Here is a 16649-nt window from a genome sequence, read left to right as displayed (position 1 = left end):
TAAAACATCTTACATTTTATTAAAATCTGCGTGGTTGTGAGGCTGCAGGAATACAGGACACATTAATTACCACACAAGAGCAGAGAAGGTCATGATAATAATGCTGGCCAACAGAAAATGAACAGAGATAAAGTGTGTGCAGTTTTGCATGTATATTTGATTTCCAATATTATTTTTTATTATGTTTGGAGCACCATTTCTAAACTCAGAAGTACAAGTTTGGGGATCTTTAGTGAAAACCTCAACCAATACATCGGAAAGAATTATATTCACATTTAAGCTTTAAATATTGAGACAATATTATTATTAACATTATCTATAAATAACAAAGCGTATAAGGGTGTTGTTGGTGTCGTTTGTCCACCAAATGTCAAACTTAATAGAAAAACTGTATTTACAACTCGCTGTCAAAACATTCTCTTGGAGCTGACAGATATCAGACTGCCGCAGACTGTTTGATATTGTGGTGAATTATGAATAGGAAATAAATAATGTTTACAGATGCGTGTAATAGTCACAGACTTGTGTCGTGAATGAGGATGTGTGTTTTCTTCTTTCACACATCAAGATCATCATCTGGATCCTCCTCATCGAAGTCATCGTTGGCGTCGGGTTCATACATGATCCTTCCTGAGCCTGGAGTCGGCCTCAGAAGAGCTGATTTCCTGCAAAAATATCATTTTAATACTGATTCTTCAACAATAGACGCAGTGCTCAGCATGTGTTAGGTACACCACTCGCAAATCTATCCTAGATATTAATATTTTTAATAGGAAGCTATACAATATTATATTTGTGCATATACTGTACATTAGATTAGTCAGTACTGAAGCCAAATCTGGAGCTTATCTAACAAAATAACTAACGATAACGGTCCAAAATCTAGTATACCTAAATTTTTGTTATAGAAAAATATTAAATACAAATTTTTAAAAAAGAGGAAAAATTAACAAGCAAAAAAAAGTAAAGATTAAGTTGAAATTTTGTAGTTTGTTATTTATTTTTTGCCATATTTTGCTTGAATTGAATTGTATTATCTCTCAATTTCTCAATATGCTTGGTGATATTATTTTATCATTATTATAAATTATAAATATACATTAGAAATATTATTGTAATGAATATATCCGTTTAATAAATCTATTTTGTCCAAATGCACCAAAATACATTGCCTATATTCACTGAGAAATGGATACAAATATTAATTTCCAAAATATGGTGCACTCTTATTATGCTGAGCACGGTACAAACAAAACATAAGGAAGTTATAGTAATAATATATAAAAACAATAAGTAAATAATAAAAAAATAAAATAAAAAAAATAAACATATACACATATATATATATATATATATATATATATATATATATATATATATATATATATATATATATAAATGATGGGAAAGGAAAAAAGGAACAAATAAATACTGACCTTAAGTTTTAACTTAAATTAGTGTAATCCTCTTCAATTTAGAAATAAAACATTTTCAACACATTTTTAAACATGAGCATTTTAATAATAACTAATGTTTATGAATTAGTTATAATAAATAATTTCATTTGTCCAGGCATTATGACAGTACAAATATATTTTACTAGTTATTTTAAATGTAGGATAACTAGTATTTAGATTAAAGATTTAAGTCACTGGACAACAGTGGAGGTTTTTTTGTGGCCAATCAATAAGAAAAAAAAAATCTTTTAAAAATCTTTTAAAAAATCATACTTACAGTTGAAGTCAGAATTATTAGCCCCCCTGAATTATTAGCACCCCTGTTTATTTTTTCCCAAATTTCTGTTTAATGGAGGGAAGATTGTTTCAGCACATTTCTAATCATAATAGTTTTAAAAACCTATTTCTAATAACTGATTTATTTTATCTTTGCCATGATGACAGTAAATAATATTTTACTAGATATTTTTCAAGACACTTCTATACAGCTTAAAGTGACATTAAAAGGCTTAACTAGGTTAATAAGGTGAACTAGGCAGGTTAGGGTAATTAGGCAAGTTATTGTATAACGATGGTTTGCTCTCTAGATTATTAAAAAAATAGCTTAAAGGGGCTAATAATTTTGTCCCAAAATTTTTGTTTAAAAAATTGATAACTGCTTTTATTCTAGCCGAAATAAAACAAATAAGACTTTCTCCAGAAGAAAAAATATTATCAGACCTACTGTGAAAATTTCATTGCTCTGTTAAAAATCATTTGGGAAATATTTAAAAAAGAAAATAAAAATCAAGAGGGGGCTAATAATTCTGACTTCAACTGTATGTCCTAATATTGACCTTCGCTATTTTTATTTTTTTGTATTCGTTTTAATGCACTTATAAAAAAAAATACATGGCTAATTAAAAAATAACACAAATAATAAATTTGTCTTCAACTGTGAGTATTATATAAGTAATATTTTCTTTAGGAAGCTTTACAATATTATATTTGTGCATATACATTAGATTAGAGAGTACTAAAGCCAAATCTGGAGCTTATCTAACAAAATAACTTAAGATAACGAACCAAAAACAAGTACAGCCAAATTTATATGATATAGAAAAATATTAAATACAATTTTTCAAAAATAGCAAAAATCAAGAGAAACAAAAATATCTATAATTGTGTTGAAGTGTTGTAGGTTGCAATTTTCTTTCTAATATTTTGCATGAGTTTAATTGTATTTCAATTTCTAAAGATGTTCTATGATTAAATTATTATTTTAATAAATATACCCGTTTAATAAATCTGTTTTGTTTAAATGCACCGAAATACATTGCCTCCGCACAAGACGTTTGGCCAGCAGAGAAATTAAATGGTGGTGCCCAACTGAGCCTGGTTTCTCTCAAAGTTTGTTTTCTTCACTTTCGGCAACTTGTGAAGTTTTTTCCCTCTCCGATGTCGCCACTAGCTTGCATGGTTTGGGAGCGGTAGAGCTACGCATCGATGGATTTGCTCTCCAGTGTTTAGACCCTCAGTAGTGATTATTAAACCACACCAAACTGAACTGAACTGAACTTTAACACTATAAACTGAACTAAACTGTTCCAATTTATTATGATCTTTTATGTGAAGCTGCTTTGACACAATCTACATTGTAAAAGCGCTATACAAATACAGGTGAATTGAATTGAAAAAACTATATTCACTGAGAAATGGATACAAACATGCATTGTCAAAACTCAATTATGCTGAGCTCTGTATTTATGTATATAATTAAAATTAAATATTAGAAACAAAAATAATAACATTGTTAGAATGTTAGAAATGGACATCTAACTGAATTAAAATAATTACTAAATTACAATAAAAAACTAATTCAAAGGAAATAAAATCTACATTAAAATATATATATTTAAATTTTTTCAATTCAAAACACTAATACAACTTCAGAAATCAAGATATCTTACTTCTCTTGGCTAAACACAAACGGCAGCGCCACTTTCTCTTTGGCTCTTCTTTCCTCCTCAGACAGACGGAGATTGAAAGTCAGGTTTGATGCTGGATCGACCTGCTCAGATCACAGAGAAAAACAAACCCTTTCCTTGGAAATGCTCCAGGTAAACATGAGAATTACAGCAGCTCTGCTCACCTCAGCTGAATCCTGCTCTTTCTCTACACGATCATGTTGACGAGGTTTGCTCTGGACAGAAAGCGTCGCGTCCTCGGACACACTGAAGTACTCTTCCTATCAACAGATTTTTAGAGATTCATCATCTGAGCTCTGAATAAATAAGCTTTTCATTAATGCAGACTTTGTTAGGAAAGGACAATATTTGGCTGAGATAACATCATTGTCTAATGATGCACTTAATAATGCACATTACTAATCATGAAGGGAGTTTTGAGATATTTACTTTCAGAAAATATCTTTACACGTCACCCAGTGATAAGCACAGTTATTCTGCAAAATTAACGTTAAAGTGAAGGGCGTTCATCTGACAGGTTCATTTGCGATAGCACCCTCCCAATGGATAGTGGATAAGACGAAATGGCCAAGCATCCAGCCCTAAATATACAACTATTTCACTGAAACTCCAAGTGTTTAAACAAAAGAGAGGTTAAAGGCCTACAAGTCTTTGGATGCCAACAATGTTGTTCTGTGTGGTCATGTGCAAGAAATAATGCTCCATGATTACCAGGTTCAAAACTTTGTAATGCTAAAAACCGAGGTTCTGCCTAGCCAAGGACAAGGAAAGAAGACGGAGCTGTACAAGGCCTGGGTAATCATCGACAAGCAAAACAACTGCATTTTGACATTGAACTGCACCTGTATGGCATTTACATTTTATTCTAAGCATTCAGTGTGTGCAGTTTAATTCACCATATTTAACTGTTTGTGCTGAAATCATTGCTGCAATTAAAAACGAGTAATGTGTATGATTCAGCATAGCGTGAACTTACCTGATATAACATAGGAAATGCAGAGTTGAGCATTTTTAATTAAGTCCTCACTCCATTCTGCTCCCTTTTAGCCAAAGACAACTGCAGTTGACATTAAAGCAGTATGGTGTACGGTGAAAGTTAAGTTTTCTAATCTTCTTAAGTTTTCGATTTTGGCATCCTACCGCACAACACAACATCTTTTTGTGTATCTTTTTTTTGCAACCGGGAACCCGTGTGACATCATGTGTGACGTAGGTTGGCAATTCGTCTATACAAAGTATTTTTGGCTATGGCAAAAAAATATATCCATACAACTTTTATTTTTTGCAAAATGTAACCATATTAATCAGTGTTTTTTTAAATATAGTGTTTAAATTATCAAAATAAATTATTCAAAGACAGTATTTAAAGATTACATTTAAATATACAAATATGTTTAAATGTATCCAAACATCCACAAAAAGATGCATTAAGGCAGTTCCCTAAGGCAGGTAAGTATATTATCGCCCAGCTCTGATGTATCAAATCTGACTATAAGGCATTCTAATTATGACATATAACAAACTGTGAAGCATTACCGTAATAAGTTATAACTGAATTATATAAATACATACAGTTGAAGTCAGAATTATCACACCCCTGAATTATTAGCCTCCCTGTTTATTTTTTCCCCTCAATTTCTGTTTAACGGAGAGATTTTTTTCCAGCAGATTTCTAAACATAATAGTTTTAATAGCTCATCTCTAATAACTGATTTATTTTATCTTTGCCATGATGACAGTAAATAATTTTTGACTAGATATTTTTTTTAAGACACTACTATACAGCTTAAAGTGACATTTAAAGGTTTATCTAGGTTAATTAGCTTAACTAGGCAGGTTAGGGTAATTAGGCAAGTTATTGTATAATGATGGTTTGTTCTGTAGACTATCGAAAACAAATATAGCTTAAAGAGGCTAATAATTTTGTCCCTAAAATGATGTTTAAAAATTTTAAAACTGACTTTATTCTAGCCGAAATGAAACAAATAAGACTTTCTTCAGAAGAAAAAATATTATCAGACTTACTGTGAAAATTTCCTTGCTCTGTTAAACATCATTTGGGAAATATTTGAAAAAGAAAAAAAAAACTCAAAGGGGGCTAATATTTCTGACTTCAACTGTAAGTAATAAAAACTCAAGTCTTACCTCCTGCGTAACTTTGCCTGATTTTGTGCGTCTTGTGGTCGTCGCCACAGCATGACGTTCGTTGTTTGTGGGTGCCACAGAGATTACAGTACTGGCTAAGTGGCATACGATGCCCACAATACCTTGCAGATGCAAATCTGAATGCAGGAGACCGATAATAGTTTTAACAACTCCTCCTAGTGGACAATGAAGAAAAACAAAGAATTACTAGAGAATTATTACTAGAGACTGTATCTTCAATTTGTCAACCATTAAAAGTCTAAATGCAATAAATATTTAACATTTTTATAGAATTATATTTTAAATGTGTCTTTCACGCACATTTCTAAACCCATGCTCTATAAAAAATGCTGGGTTGTTGTAACCAAACATTGAGTCCGGTGTTGGTATGTCACTTTAAAATTATAGAATTACATTATTACAATTTAATTTAAATTACTTTGTCTAAAAAGAAATTTAATTTCACAATATGTAATAAATAAGTAAAATCAATAAATATTTACTTGCCTAAATAGTACTTAACATATATACAGATTTATGCCAAACAATTTAAAGTCTTTTAATTTTTTCAAATGGAGTCTGACGGATCTCTTTTTTTAATAAAACTAAATAAAAAAACACTTAAAAATGATAAACATTATGTATCAAGACTGTCACTGCATTGCCTAAGAATTAATTAAAACTAATTGTAATTAAATTACCTAAAAAAGAAAAGTAAACCCTTTACTTTTCAGTGGAAAAGTAATTTAATTACAGTAACTAATCACTTTGTTTGTAACTATATTACACCCAACACTGATTGGGTCAAATATGGACAAACCCAACTGTTTGGGTTAAATTTAAATAAAAAAAAAACTTAACCCAAATGTTGGATTGGACCATATTTTACCCAATGTTTAGATACAGCAACCCGTTTTTAGAGTGCATGTAATGTAACTTCCACTCCTTAATTTATTTATTAAATTGATTAACAGTTAAATAACGATGTTGCCTTGGTAACTACAGTAAACAAAGCAGCGTGATGTCAAATCTAGCAGGATTTTATCAATTAAACTACACAGCACCCAAATATTCTCTGATTAAATTCAGGCAAACTTCAGCATACAGCAATACATTGTACAATCAAAAAAAAAAAAAAAAAGATACAAAATTTAATATATTGCAAAATGGTAATCAATGCCTTTAGGATGTAGGCTGAAAGACATGGTTACAAACATGACAATAGAAAAGATGTCTATATATTAAGAGATTAATTCAAGGTCTTTGAGGGAGTTTGGGGAGCTCAAAAACTGTTCCTAAAATGTGGTGGAGTTGGAAATGTGTTGATGTAATGTAAAACACTGAGGGCTCTATTTTGATGGTTCATGTGCAGAGCGCAAAACGCAGGGCGCAAACACTTTCAGGGCGTGTCAGAATGCATTTTTGCTAATTCAAGGACGGGAAAATCCGCTTTGCGCCGTGGCGCATGGTCTAAAAGGGTTGAGTTTATTTTCTTAATGAGTTATAGGTGTGTTTTGAGAATAAACCAATTAGAGTCTCATCTCCCATTCCCTTTAAGAGCCAGCTGCGTCACGCCAAGAGCACATTCGCTATTTACAGGACGCAAAGTAAGTCTAAGTGGAAAAAATGAGCATTTCACAAGCAAACAGTTAACAGTTTTGTTTTTTTTTTACAGAAAACTGTTAAACAGAGCATCTACTGCGTGAGAATGAGAGATAAATGATCTACTTTCACTTTCGCTCCCGTGGATAGGGAAACCTTTACGCACAGACATCAATTAGTCTATAAATAATTAATTTTGTTTGTTAAGCGCAAAGATTTGCTTTAAAACATAAATAAATAAATAAATGAACAACAATAACGAAGTGTGCTCAAAAAGCTGAGTTATATCTTAATACACATGATCTGCCCCATATGGTCTAAAACCTGCAGGTGGGCAAATCTAAGCTTGTTTTAATAAAACAAATATAAATATGGATATAATAAATAATACTGCTAATAATAATAACATTATACAAAAGCAAATTATTATGAATGAACTGAAAAAGCCTCCCGAGATGAAGAAGACATAAAAGCAGTGATTTTTCATATTTAGGTAGGCTAGAAAATAATATGTTTTTTGAATATTTTAATCCTTTATATTTATATTCTATATATATATATATATATATATATATATATATATATATATATATATATATATATATATATATATCCTTAATATTTTAATTATTTTTCAAATGTAAAGATATTTGCGTATTGCTCTACATCTTGTGTGTAGGCTATTAAGCAGTGTGTAAGCGAGGTGCAACTCTGCGCTGGAGTTTAGACCGGGTTTGTTTTGGTCTAATAAAAAATCTATTATAGTTTCTCAAAATAGCAACGCGCCAGCGGTCCGCCTCAGAATGCCTTCCTTTTTAGACCAGAACGCCTATGGGCGCACATATGAGCACTAATGCATTTGCTATTTAAACAGCGTGGTGCAAAACGACAATTGTGTCAAGCTAAAACTAGCAAATAACATTTGAACCACGCCTTGCGCCGGGTGTATGATAGGGCCCTGAGACTTTTTTTGGTTTGTTTTGTTGTTGTTTTTACTTCTATGTTATTAGAGTGTAAAGTTAAAATGCAATACAGATAATTTAAAAAAAATGTAATACTTTTTAATTTACTTTTTAATACTTTTAACACTTTTTAAAACCCCGCAGACACCCTGAATAATCTCCTAAGTGTTTCTTGGGGAAAATGCTTCACCTTTTCTGAGCTCCTGAAGACTCTGACAGACGATGACAGGATTGTGATGTCTTAAAACCAGCGAGAGAGAGTCAACAACTAGAACTGATGCTTTAGCAGGTTGCGAGTCTCTGATGAGTTGAGTTATGTGTTGAGAAGTGAACTGCTGAACGGTGAAAGAAGATTTGCCCCTCCAGCCGAGGGGATCAGGAAAACCCTTATGAAAATGAAGCCTTTAAACACACAAACAATATAAGATCAGGTATTTTAGCGGCAGAAAAGCGTGCTTCATCTGTTATTGTACTTTCCTTCAGCTTAGTCTCTATTTCAGAGATCGCCACAGCAGAATGAACCGCCAATTATTCCGGCATATGTTTTACGCAGAGGATGCCCTTCCAGCTGCAACCGAGCACTGAGAAACACCCATACACTCTCACATTCACACACACAATCATACTCTATGGCCAATTACCCAGCATATCAGTCATAAAAGCATCTCTAATGCATGTCACAAACCAATTATATTTTCATGATACTCACTTTTGCGCAAAACTGCAGTCTAAGCCAGCACACACTTCTGTTTCAGGACTCTCAAACCCCAGCACATGCACATCCTCGTCCCTTCACAACATACAAACACAAGTCAGGCATTATTACAACATACAGTGGAAGTCAAAAACAGCTGCAGACTGAACTCGCCTCTTCAGCGCTGCGTTAATACAACACCGGAGGATTCCTCGACCGCAGCATTGGACAGAATCTGATGGCAGATACACATTATAGATGTAGTTAGTCCATTCAGAAGTGCAAAAAGAATGTTGGACATTTGATATTCTCAAATTTAGGGAGCATCTTTAAAGTTGCATAAGACACTATTTTATCTACTAAAAAGTTCATGAACACTCACCAGCCTTTTTATTAGGTACACCTGTCAAACTGCTCGTTAACGTAAATTTCTAATCAGCCAATCAGATGGCAGCAACTCAATGCATTTAGTCATGTAGACATGGTCAAGACAAAATACTGAATCAGAATGAGGAAGAAAGGGGATTTAAGTGACTTTGAATGAGTCAGACTGGCTGGTCTGAGTATTTCAGAAACTGCTGATCTACTGGAATTTTCACGCACAACCGTTTCTAGGGTTAATAGAGAATGGTTCTAAAAGAGGAAATATCCAGTGAGAGGCAGTTCTGTGGGTGCAAATGCCTTGTTGATGCCAGAGGTCAGAGGAGAATGGCCAGACTGGTTCCAGCTGATAGAAAGGTAACAGTCACTCAAATAACCACTCGTTACAACTGAGGTCTGCAGAAGAGCATTTCTGAACGCACGACATGTCTAACTTTGAGGCGGATGGGCTACAGCAACAGAAGACCACACTGGGTGCCACTCATGTCAGCTAAGAACAGGAAACTGAGACTACAATTCACACAGGCTCACCAAAATTGGACAATAGAAGATTGGAGAAACGTTGCCTGCTCTGATGAGTCTCAACTTCTGCTGCAACATTCACATGGTCAGGTCAGAATTTGATGTCAACAACATGAAAGCATGGATCCATCCTGCCTTTTATCAACGGTTCAGGCTGGTGGTGGTGGTGTAATGGTGTGGGGGATATTTTCCTGGCACACTTTGGGCTCATTAGTACCAATTGAGCATTGTGTCAAAACCACAGCCTTTCTGAGTATTGTTGCTGACCATGTCCATTCCTTTATGACCACAGTGCACTCATCTTCTGATGGCTACTTCCAACAGAAAACGCGCCATAAAGCACAAATAATCTCAGCCTAAAATGCAAAAGCCTCAAAAAAACAGCTTGACCAGCCTTTAGTTGGTTTTAGCTGGTCATCTCCCAGCCCGAACAGCTAAGACCAGGCTGGAAAGGGCTGAAAACCAGCCTGGATATGACCAAAACCCCTCTAAAACCAGGCTGGTTAACCAGCTAAAACCAGCCAACCAGCCTATGCTGGTTTAAGCTGTTTTTTTCAGCAGGGCTATAACAGTGTATTGCAATGTAACTTTAGAGACGGTCCCTATTTATGCTAATATCAAACATTTAACTTCAAACTAGCTATATGTATATATCAGTGGAGAACGGTAAAATATATATATAATGTATAGTGTGTACTTTACCCTGAATGAGTATGAATCCTCCAGCGTCTGCTGCCTGTAGCACTTCTAACAGCATGACTCAAAACACTACCAGCTAACAGATAAACTGCTCTGCAAAATATACAAAGCACTGTATTATTACAACAGCTACTGATTAAACATTATGAAGATCTAACGAAAAAGATGACAGCCACTAATGTAAAATCTAGTGTATGAGTTACAATCCACGAGTGAAATCAACACGAGTTGGATTACAGTGGCCAATCAGAGGAGCGCTCCTTCTCGCTTTTTCTTTGCATGTAAACTTAAGCAATGCATTACCGCCATCTGCTGTACTGTAGTACTGACATGTCAGCAAACAAGCATTAAAAATGTGGCAATGCAATTATATGTAAAATGGCATTGCATTTATTTATATAAATGTGTATTCTTAGCGACACTTGTGCGAAGCTTGGTACAAAATGAAAACATTTAATTAGTTCTATAATTTATATTTGCGATTTTCCAACTGCAATTATAGTATGTACACAAAATACAGACTAATTTAAATCATCATCATCATTTAATACAGTGTAAATTCACTAGTGTTGATCCTGGACCATCATCATCATTTAATACAGTGTAAATTCACTAATGTTGATCCTGGACCATCATCATCATTTAATACAGTGTAAATTCATTAATGTTGATCCTGGACCATCTTCATCATTTAATACAGTGTAAATTCACTAATGTTGATCCTGGACCATCATCATCATTTAATACAGTGTAAATTCACTATTGTTGATCCTGGACCATCTTCATCATTTAATACAGTGTAAATTCATTAATGTTGATCCTGGACCATCATCATCATTTAATACAGTGTAAATTCACTAATGTTGATCCTGGACCATCATCATCATTTAATACAGTGTAAATTCACTAATGTTGATCCTGGACCATCATCATCATTTAATACAGTGTAAATTCACTAATGTTGATCCTGGACCATCATCATCATTTAATACAGTGTAAATTCACTAATGTTGATCCTGGACCATCATCATCATTTAATACAGTGTAAATTCACTAATGTTGATCCTGGACCATCTTCATCATTTAATACAGTGTAAATTCACTAATGTTGATCCTGGACCATCATCATCATCATTTAATACAGTGTAAATTCACTAATGTTGATCCTGGATCATCATCATCATTTAATACAGTGTAAATTCACTAATGTTGATCCTGGACCATCATCATCATTTAATACAGTGTAAATTCACTAATGTTGATCCTGGACCATCTTCATCATTTAATACAGTGTAAATTCACTAATGTTGATCCTGGACCATCTTCATCATTTAATACAGTGTAAATTCACTAATGTTGATCCTGGACCATCTTCATCATTTAATACAGTGTAAATTCACTAATGTTGATCCTGGACCATCTTCATCATTTAATACAGTGTAAATTCACTAATGTTGATCCTGGACCATCTTCATCATTTAATACAGTGTAAATTCAYTAATGTTGATCCTGGACCATCTTCATCATTTAATACAGTGTAAATTCACTATTGTTGATCCTGGACCATCTTCATCATTTAATACAGTGTAAATTCACTAATGTTGATCCTGGACCATCTTCATCATTTAATACAGTGTAAATTCACTATTGTTGATCCTGGATCATCATCATCATTTAATACAGTGTAAATTCACTATTGTTGATCCTGGATCATCATCATCATTTAATACAGTGTAAATTCACTAATGTTGATCCTGGACCATCATCATCATTTAATACAGTGTAAATTCACTAATGTTGATCCTGGACCATCTTCATCATTTAATACAGTGTAAATTCATTAATGTTGATCCTGGATCATCATCATCATTTAATACAGTGTAAATTCACTAGTTTTGATCCTGGATCATCTTCATCATTTAATACAGTGTAAATTCACTAATGTTGATCCTGGACCATCTTCATCATTTAATACAGTGTAAATTCATTAATGTTGATCCTGGACCATCTTCATCATTTAATACAGTGTAAATTCCTTATTGTTGATCCTGGACCATCATCATCATTTAATACAGTGTAAATTCACTAATGTTGATCCTGGACCATCATCATCATTTAATACAGTGTAAATTCACTAATGTTGATCCTGGACCATCTTCATCATTTAATACAGTGTAAATTCCTTATTGTTGATCCTGGACCATCATCATCATTTAATACAGTGTAAATTCACTAATGTTGATCCTGGACCATCATCATCATTTAATACAGTGTAAATTCACTAATGTTGATCCTGGACCATCATCATCATTTAATACAGTGTAAATTCACTAGTGTTGATCCTGGACCATCTTCATCATTTAATACAGTGTAAATTCACTAATGTTGATCCTGGACCATCATCATCATTTAATACAGTGTAAATTCATTAATGTTGATCCTGGATCATCATCATCATTTAATACAGTGTAAATTCACTAATGTTGATCCTGGACCATCATCATCATTTAATACAGTGTAAATTCACTAATGTTGATCCTGGACCATCATCATCATTTAATACAGTGTAAATTCACTAATGTTGATCCTGGACCATCATCATCATTTAATACAGTGTAAATTCACTAGTGTTGATCCTGGACCATCTTCATCATTTAATACAGTGTAAATTCATTAATGTTGATCCTGGACCATCATCATCATCATTTAATACAGTGTAAATTCACTAGTTTTGATCCTGGACCATCTTCATCATTTAATACAGTGTAAATTCACTAATGTTGATCCTGGACCATCTTCATCATTTAATACAGTGTAAATTCACTAATGTTGATCCTGGACCATCTTCATCATTTAATACAGTGTAAATTCACTAATGTTGATCCTGGACCATCATCATCATTTAATACAGTGTAAATTCACTAATGTTGATCCTGGACCATCTTCATCATTTAATACAGTGTAAATTCATTAATGTTGATCCTGGACCATCATCATCATTTAATACAGTGTAAATTCCTTAATGTTGATCCTGGACCATCTTCATCATTTAATACAGTGTAAATTCACTAATGTTGATCCTGGACCATCTTCATCATTTAATACAGTGTAAATTCACTAGTGTTGATCCTGGACCATCTTCATCATTTAATACAGTGTAAATTCACTAATGTTGATCCTGGACCATCATCATCATTTAATACAGTGTAAATTCATTAATGTTGATCCTGGACCATCATCATCATTTAATACAGTGTAAATTCACTAATGTTGATCCTGGACCATCATCATCATTTAATACAGTGTAAATTCATTAATGTTGATCCTGGACCATCATCATCATTTAATACAGTGTAAATTCAATAATGTTGATCCTGGACCATCTTCATCATTTAATACAGTGTAAATTCACTATTGTTGATCCTGGACCATCATCATCATTTAATACAGTGTAAATTCACTAATGTTGATCCTGGATCATCTTCATCATTTAATACAGTGTAAATTCACTAATGTTGATCCTGGATCATCATCATTATTTAATAAAGTGTAAATTCATTAATGTTGATCCTGGACCATCATCATCATTTAATACAGTGTAAATTCATTAATGTTGATCCTGGACCATCTTCATCATTTAATACAGTGTAAATTCACTATTGTTGATCCTGGACCATCTTCATCATTTAATACAGTGTAAATTCACTAGTGTTGATCCTGGACCATCTTCATCATTTAATACAGTGTAAATTCATTAATGTTGATCCTGGACCATCATCATCATCATTTAATACAGTGTAAATTCACTAGTGTTGATCCTGGACCATCATCATCATCATTTAATACAGTGTAAATTCACTAGTGTTGATCCTGGACCATCTTCATCATTTAATACAGTGTAAATTCACTAATGTTGATCCTGGACCATCATCATCATTTAATACAGTGTAAATTCATTAATGTTGATCCTGGACCATCATCATCATTTAATACAGTGTAAATTCATTAATGTTGATCCTGGACCATCATCATCATTTAATACAGTGTAAATTCATTAATGTTGATCCTGGACCATCATCATCATTTAATACAGTGTAAATTCACTAATGTTGATCCTGGACCATCATCATCATTTAATACAGTGTAAATTCATTAATGTTGATCCTGGACCATCATCATCATCATTTAATACAGTGTAAATTCACTAATGTTGATCCTGGACCATCTTCATCATTTAATACAGTGTTAATTCACTAATGTTGATCCTGGACCATCTTCATCATTTAATACAGTGTAAATTCACTAGTGTTGATCCTGGACCATCTTCATCATTTAATACAGTGTAAATTCATTAATGTTGATCCTGGACCATCTTCATCATTTAATACAGTGTAAATTCACTATTGTTGATCCTGGACCATCATCATCATTTAATACAGTGTAAATTCATTAATGTTGATCCTGGACCATCATCATCATCATTTAATACAGTGTAAATTCACTAATGTTGATCCTGGACCATCTTCATCATTTAATACAGTGTAAATTCACTAGTGTTGATCCTGGACCATCTTCATCATTTAATACAGTGTAAATTCATTAATGTTGATCCTGGACCATCATCATCATCATTTAATACAGTGTAAATTCACTATTGTTGATCCTGGACCATCATCATCATTTAATACAGTGTAAATTCACTATTGTTGATCCTGGACCATCATCATCATTTAATACAGTGTAAATTCATTAATGTTGATCCTGGACCATCTTCATCATTTAATACAGTGTAAATTCACTATTGTTGATCCTGGACCATCATCATCATTTAATACAGTGTAAATTCATTAATGTTGATCCTGGACCATCATCATCATCATTTAATACAGTGTAAATTCACTAATGTTGATCCTGGACCATCTTCATCATTTAATACAGTGTWAATTCACTAATGTTGATCCTGGACCATCTTCATCATTTAATACAGTGTAAATTCATTAATGTTGATCCTGGACCATCTTCATCATTTAATACAGTGTAAATTCATTAATGTTGATCCTGGACCATCATCATCATCATTTAATACAGTGTAAATTCACTAATGTTGATCCTGGACCATCATCATCATTTAATACAGTGTAAATTCACTATTGTTGATCCTGGACCATCATCATCATTTAATACAGTGTAAATTCACTAWTGTTGATCCTGGACCATCATCATCATTTAATACAGTGTAAATTCACTARTGTTGATCCTGGACCATCTTCATCATTTAATACAGTGTAAATTCACTAWTGTTGATCCTGGACCATCATCATCATTTAATACAGTGTAAATTCATTAATGTTGATCCTGGACCATCATCATCATCATTTAATACAGTGTAAATTCACTAATGTTGATCCTGGACCATCATCATCATCATTTAATACAGTGTAAATTCACTAGTGTTGATCCTGGACCATCTTCATCATTTAATACAGTGTAAATTCATTAATGTTGATCCTGGACCATCTTCATCATTTAATACAGTGTAAATTCACTATTGTTGATCCTGGACCATCATCATCATTTAATACAGKGTAAATTCACTAATGTTGATCCTGGACCATCTTCATCATTTAATACAGTGTAAATTCACTATTGTTGATCCTGGACCATCATCATCATTTAATACAGTGTAAATTCACTAATGTTGATCCTGGACCATCTTCATCATTTAATACAGTGTAAATTCACTAATGTTGATCCTGGTTCATCTTCATCATTTAATACAGTGTAAATTCACTAATGTTGATCCTGGACCATCATCATCATCATTTAATACAGTGTAAATTCACTAATGTTGATCCTGGACCATCTTCATCATTTAATACAGTGTAAATTCACTAATGTTGATCCTGGACCATCTTCATCATTTAATACAGTGTAAATTCATTAATGTTGATCCTGGACCATCATCATCATTTAATACAGTGTAAATTCAYTAATGTTGATCCTGGACCATCTTCATCATTTAATACAGTGTAAATTCATTAATGTTGATCCTGGATCATCATCATCATCATTTAATACAGTGTAAATTCACTAATGTTGATCCTGGATCATCATCATCATTTAATACAGTGTAAATTCACTAATGTTGATCCTGGACCATCATCATCATTTAATACAGTGTAAATTCACTAATGTTGATCCTGGACCATCATCATCATTT

The 16649-nt window shown here is 33.1% G+C and overlaps 1 protein-coding gene across 1 annotated transcript; it reads right to left on the bottom strand.

The window, feature by feature from the left end:
- elp5 (elongator acetyltransferase complex subunit 5) lies at nucleotides 1-10656 on the bottom strand. The gene is given in 8 exon segments (NM_001080067.2): nucleotides 1-665; nucleotides 3407-3507; nucleotides 3589-3684; nucleotides 5570-5745; nucleotides 8324-8535; nucleotides 8843-8923; nucleotides 9002-9062; nucleotides 10433-10656. Coding segments are annotated over 8 exon segments (891 nt in total). The 5' UTR covers nucleotides 10488-10656; the 3' UTR covers nucleotides 1-556.
- Between the last annotated feature and the right edge of the window lie 5993 nt (nucleotides 10657-16649).

Source organism: Danio rerio, chromosome 7, assembly GCF_049306965.1.
Source record: "Danio rerio strain Tuebingen ecotype United States chromosome 7, GRCz12tu, whole genome shotgun sequence".
Lineage (NCBI taxonomy): Eukaryota > Metazoa > Chordata > Actinopteri > Cypriniformes > Danionidae > Danio > Danio rerio.
Note: the sequence above shows the minus strand (reverse complement) of the source record. Positions and strands in the feature narration are given on the sequence as shown.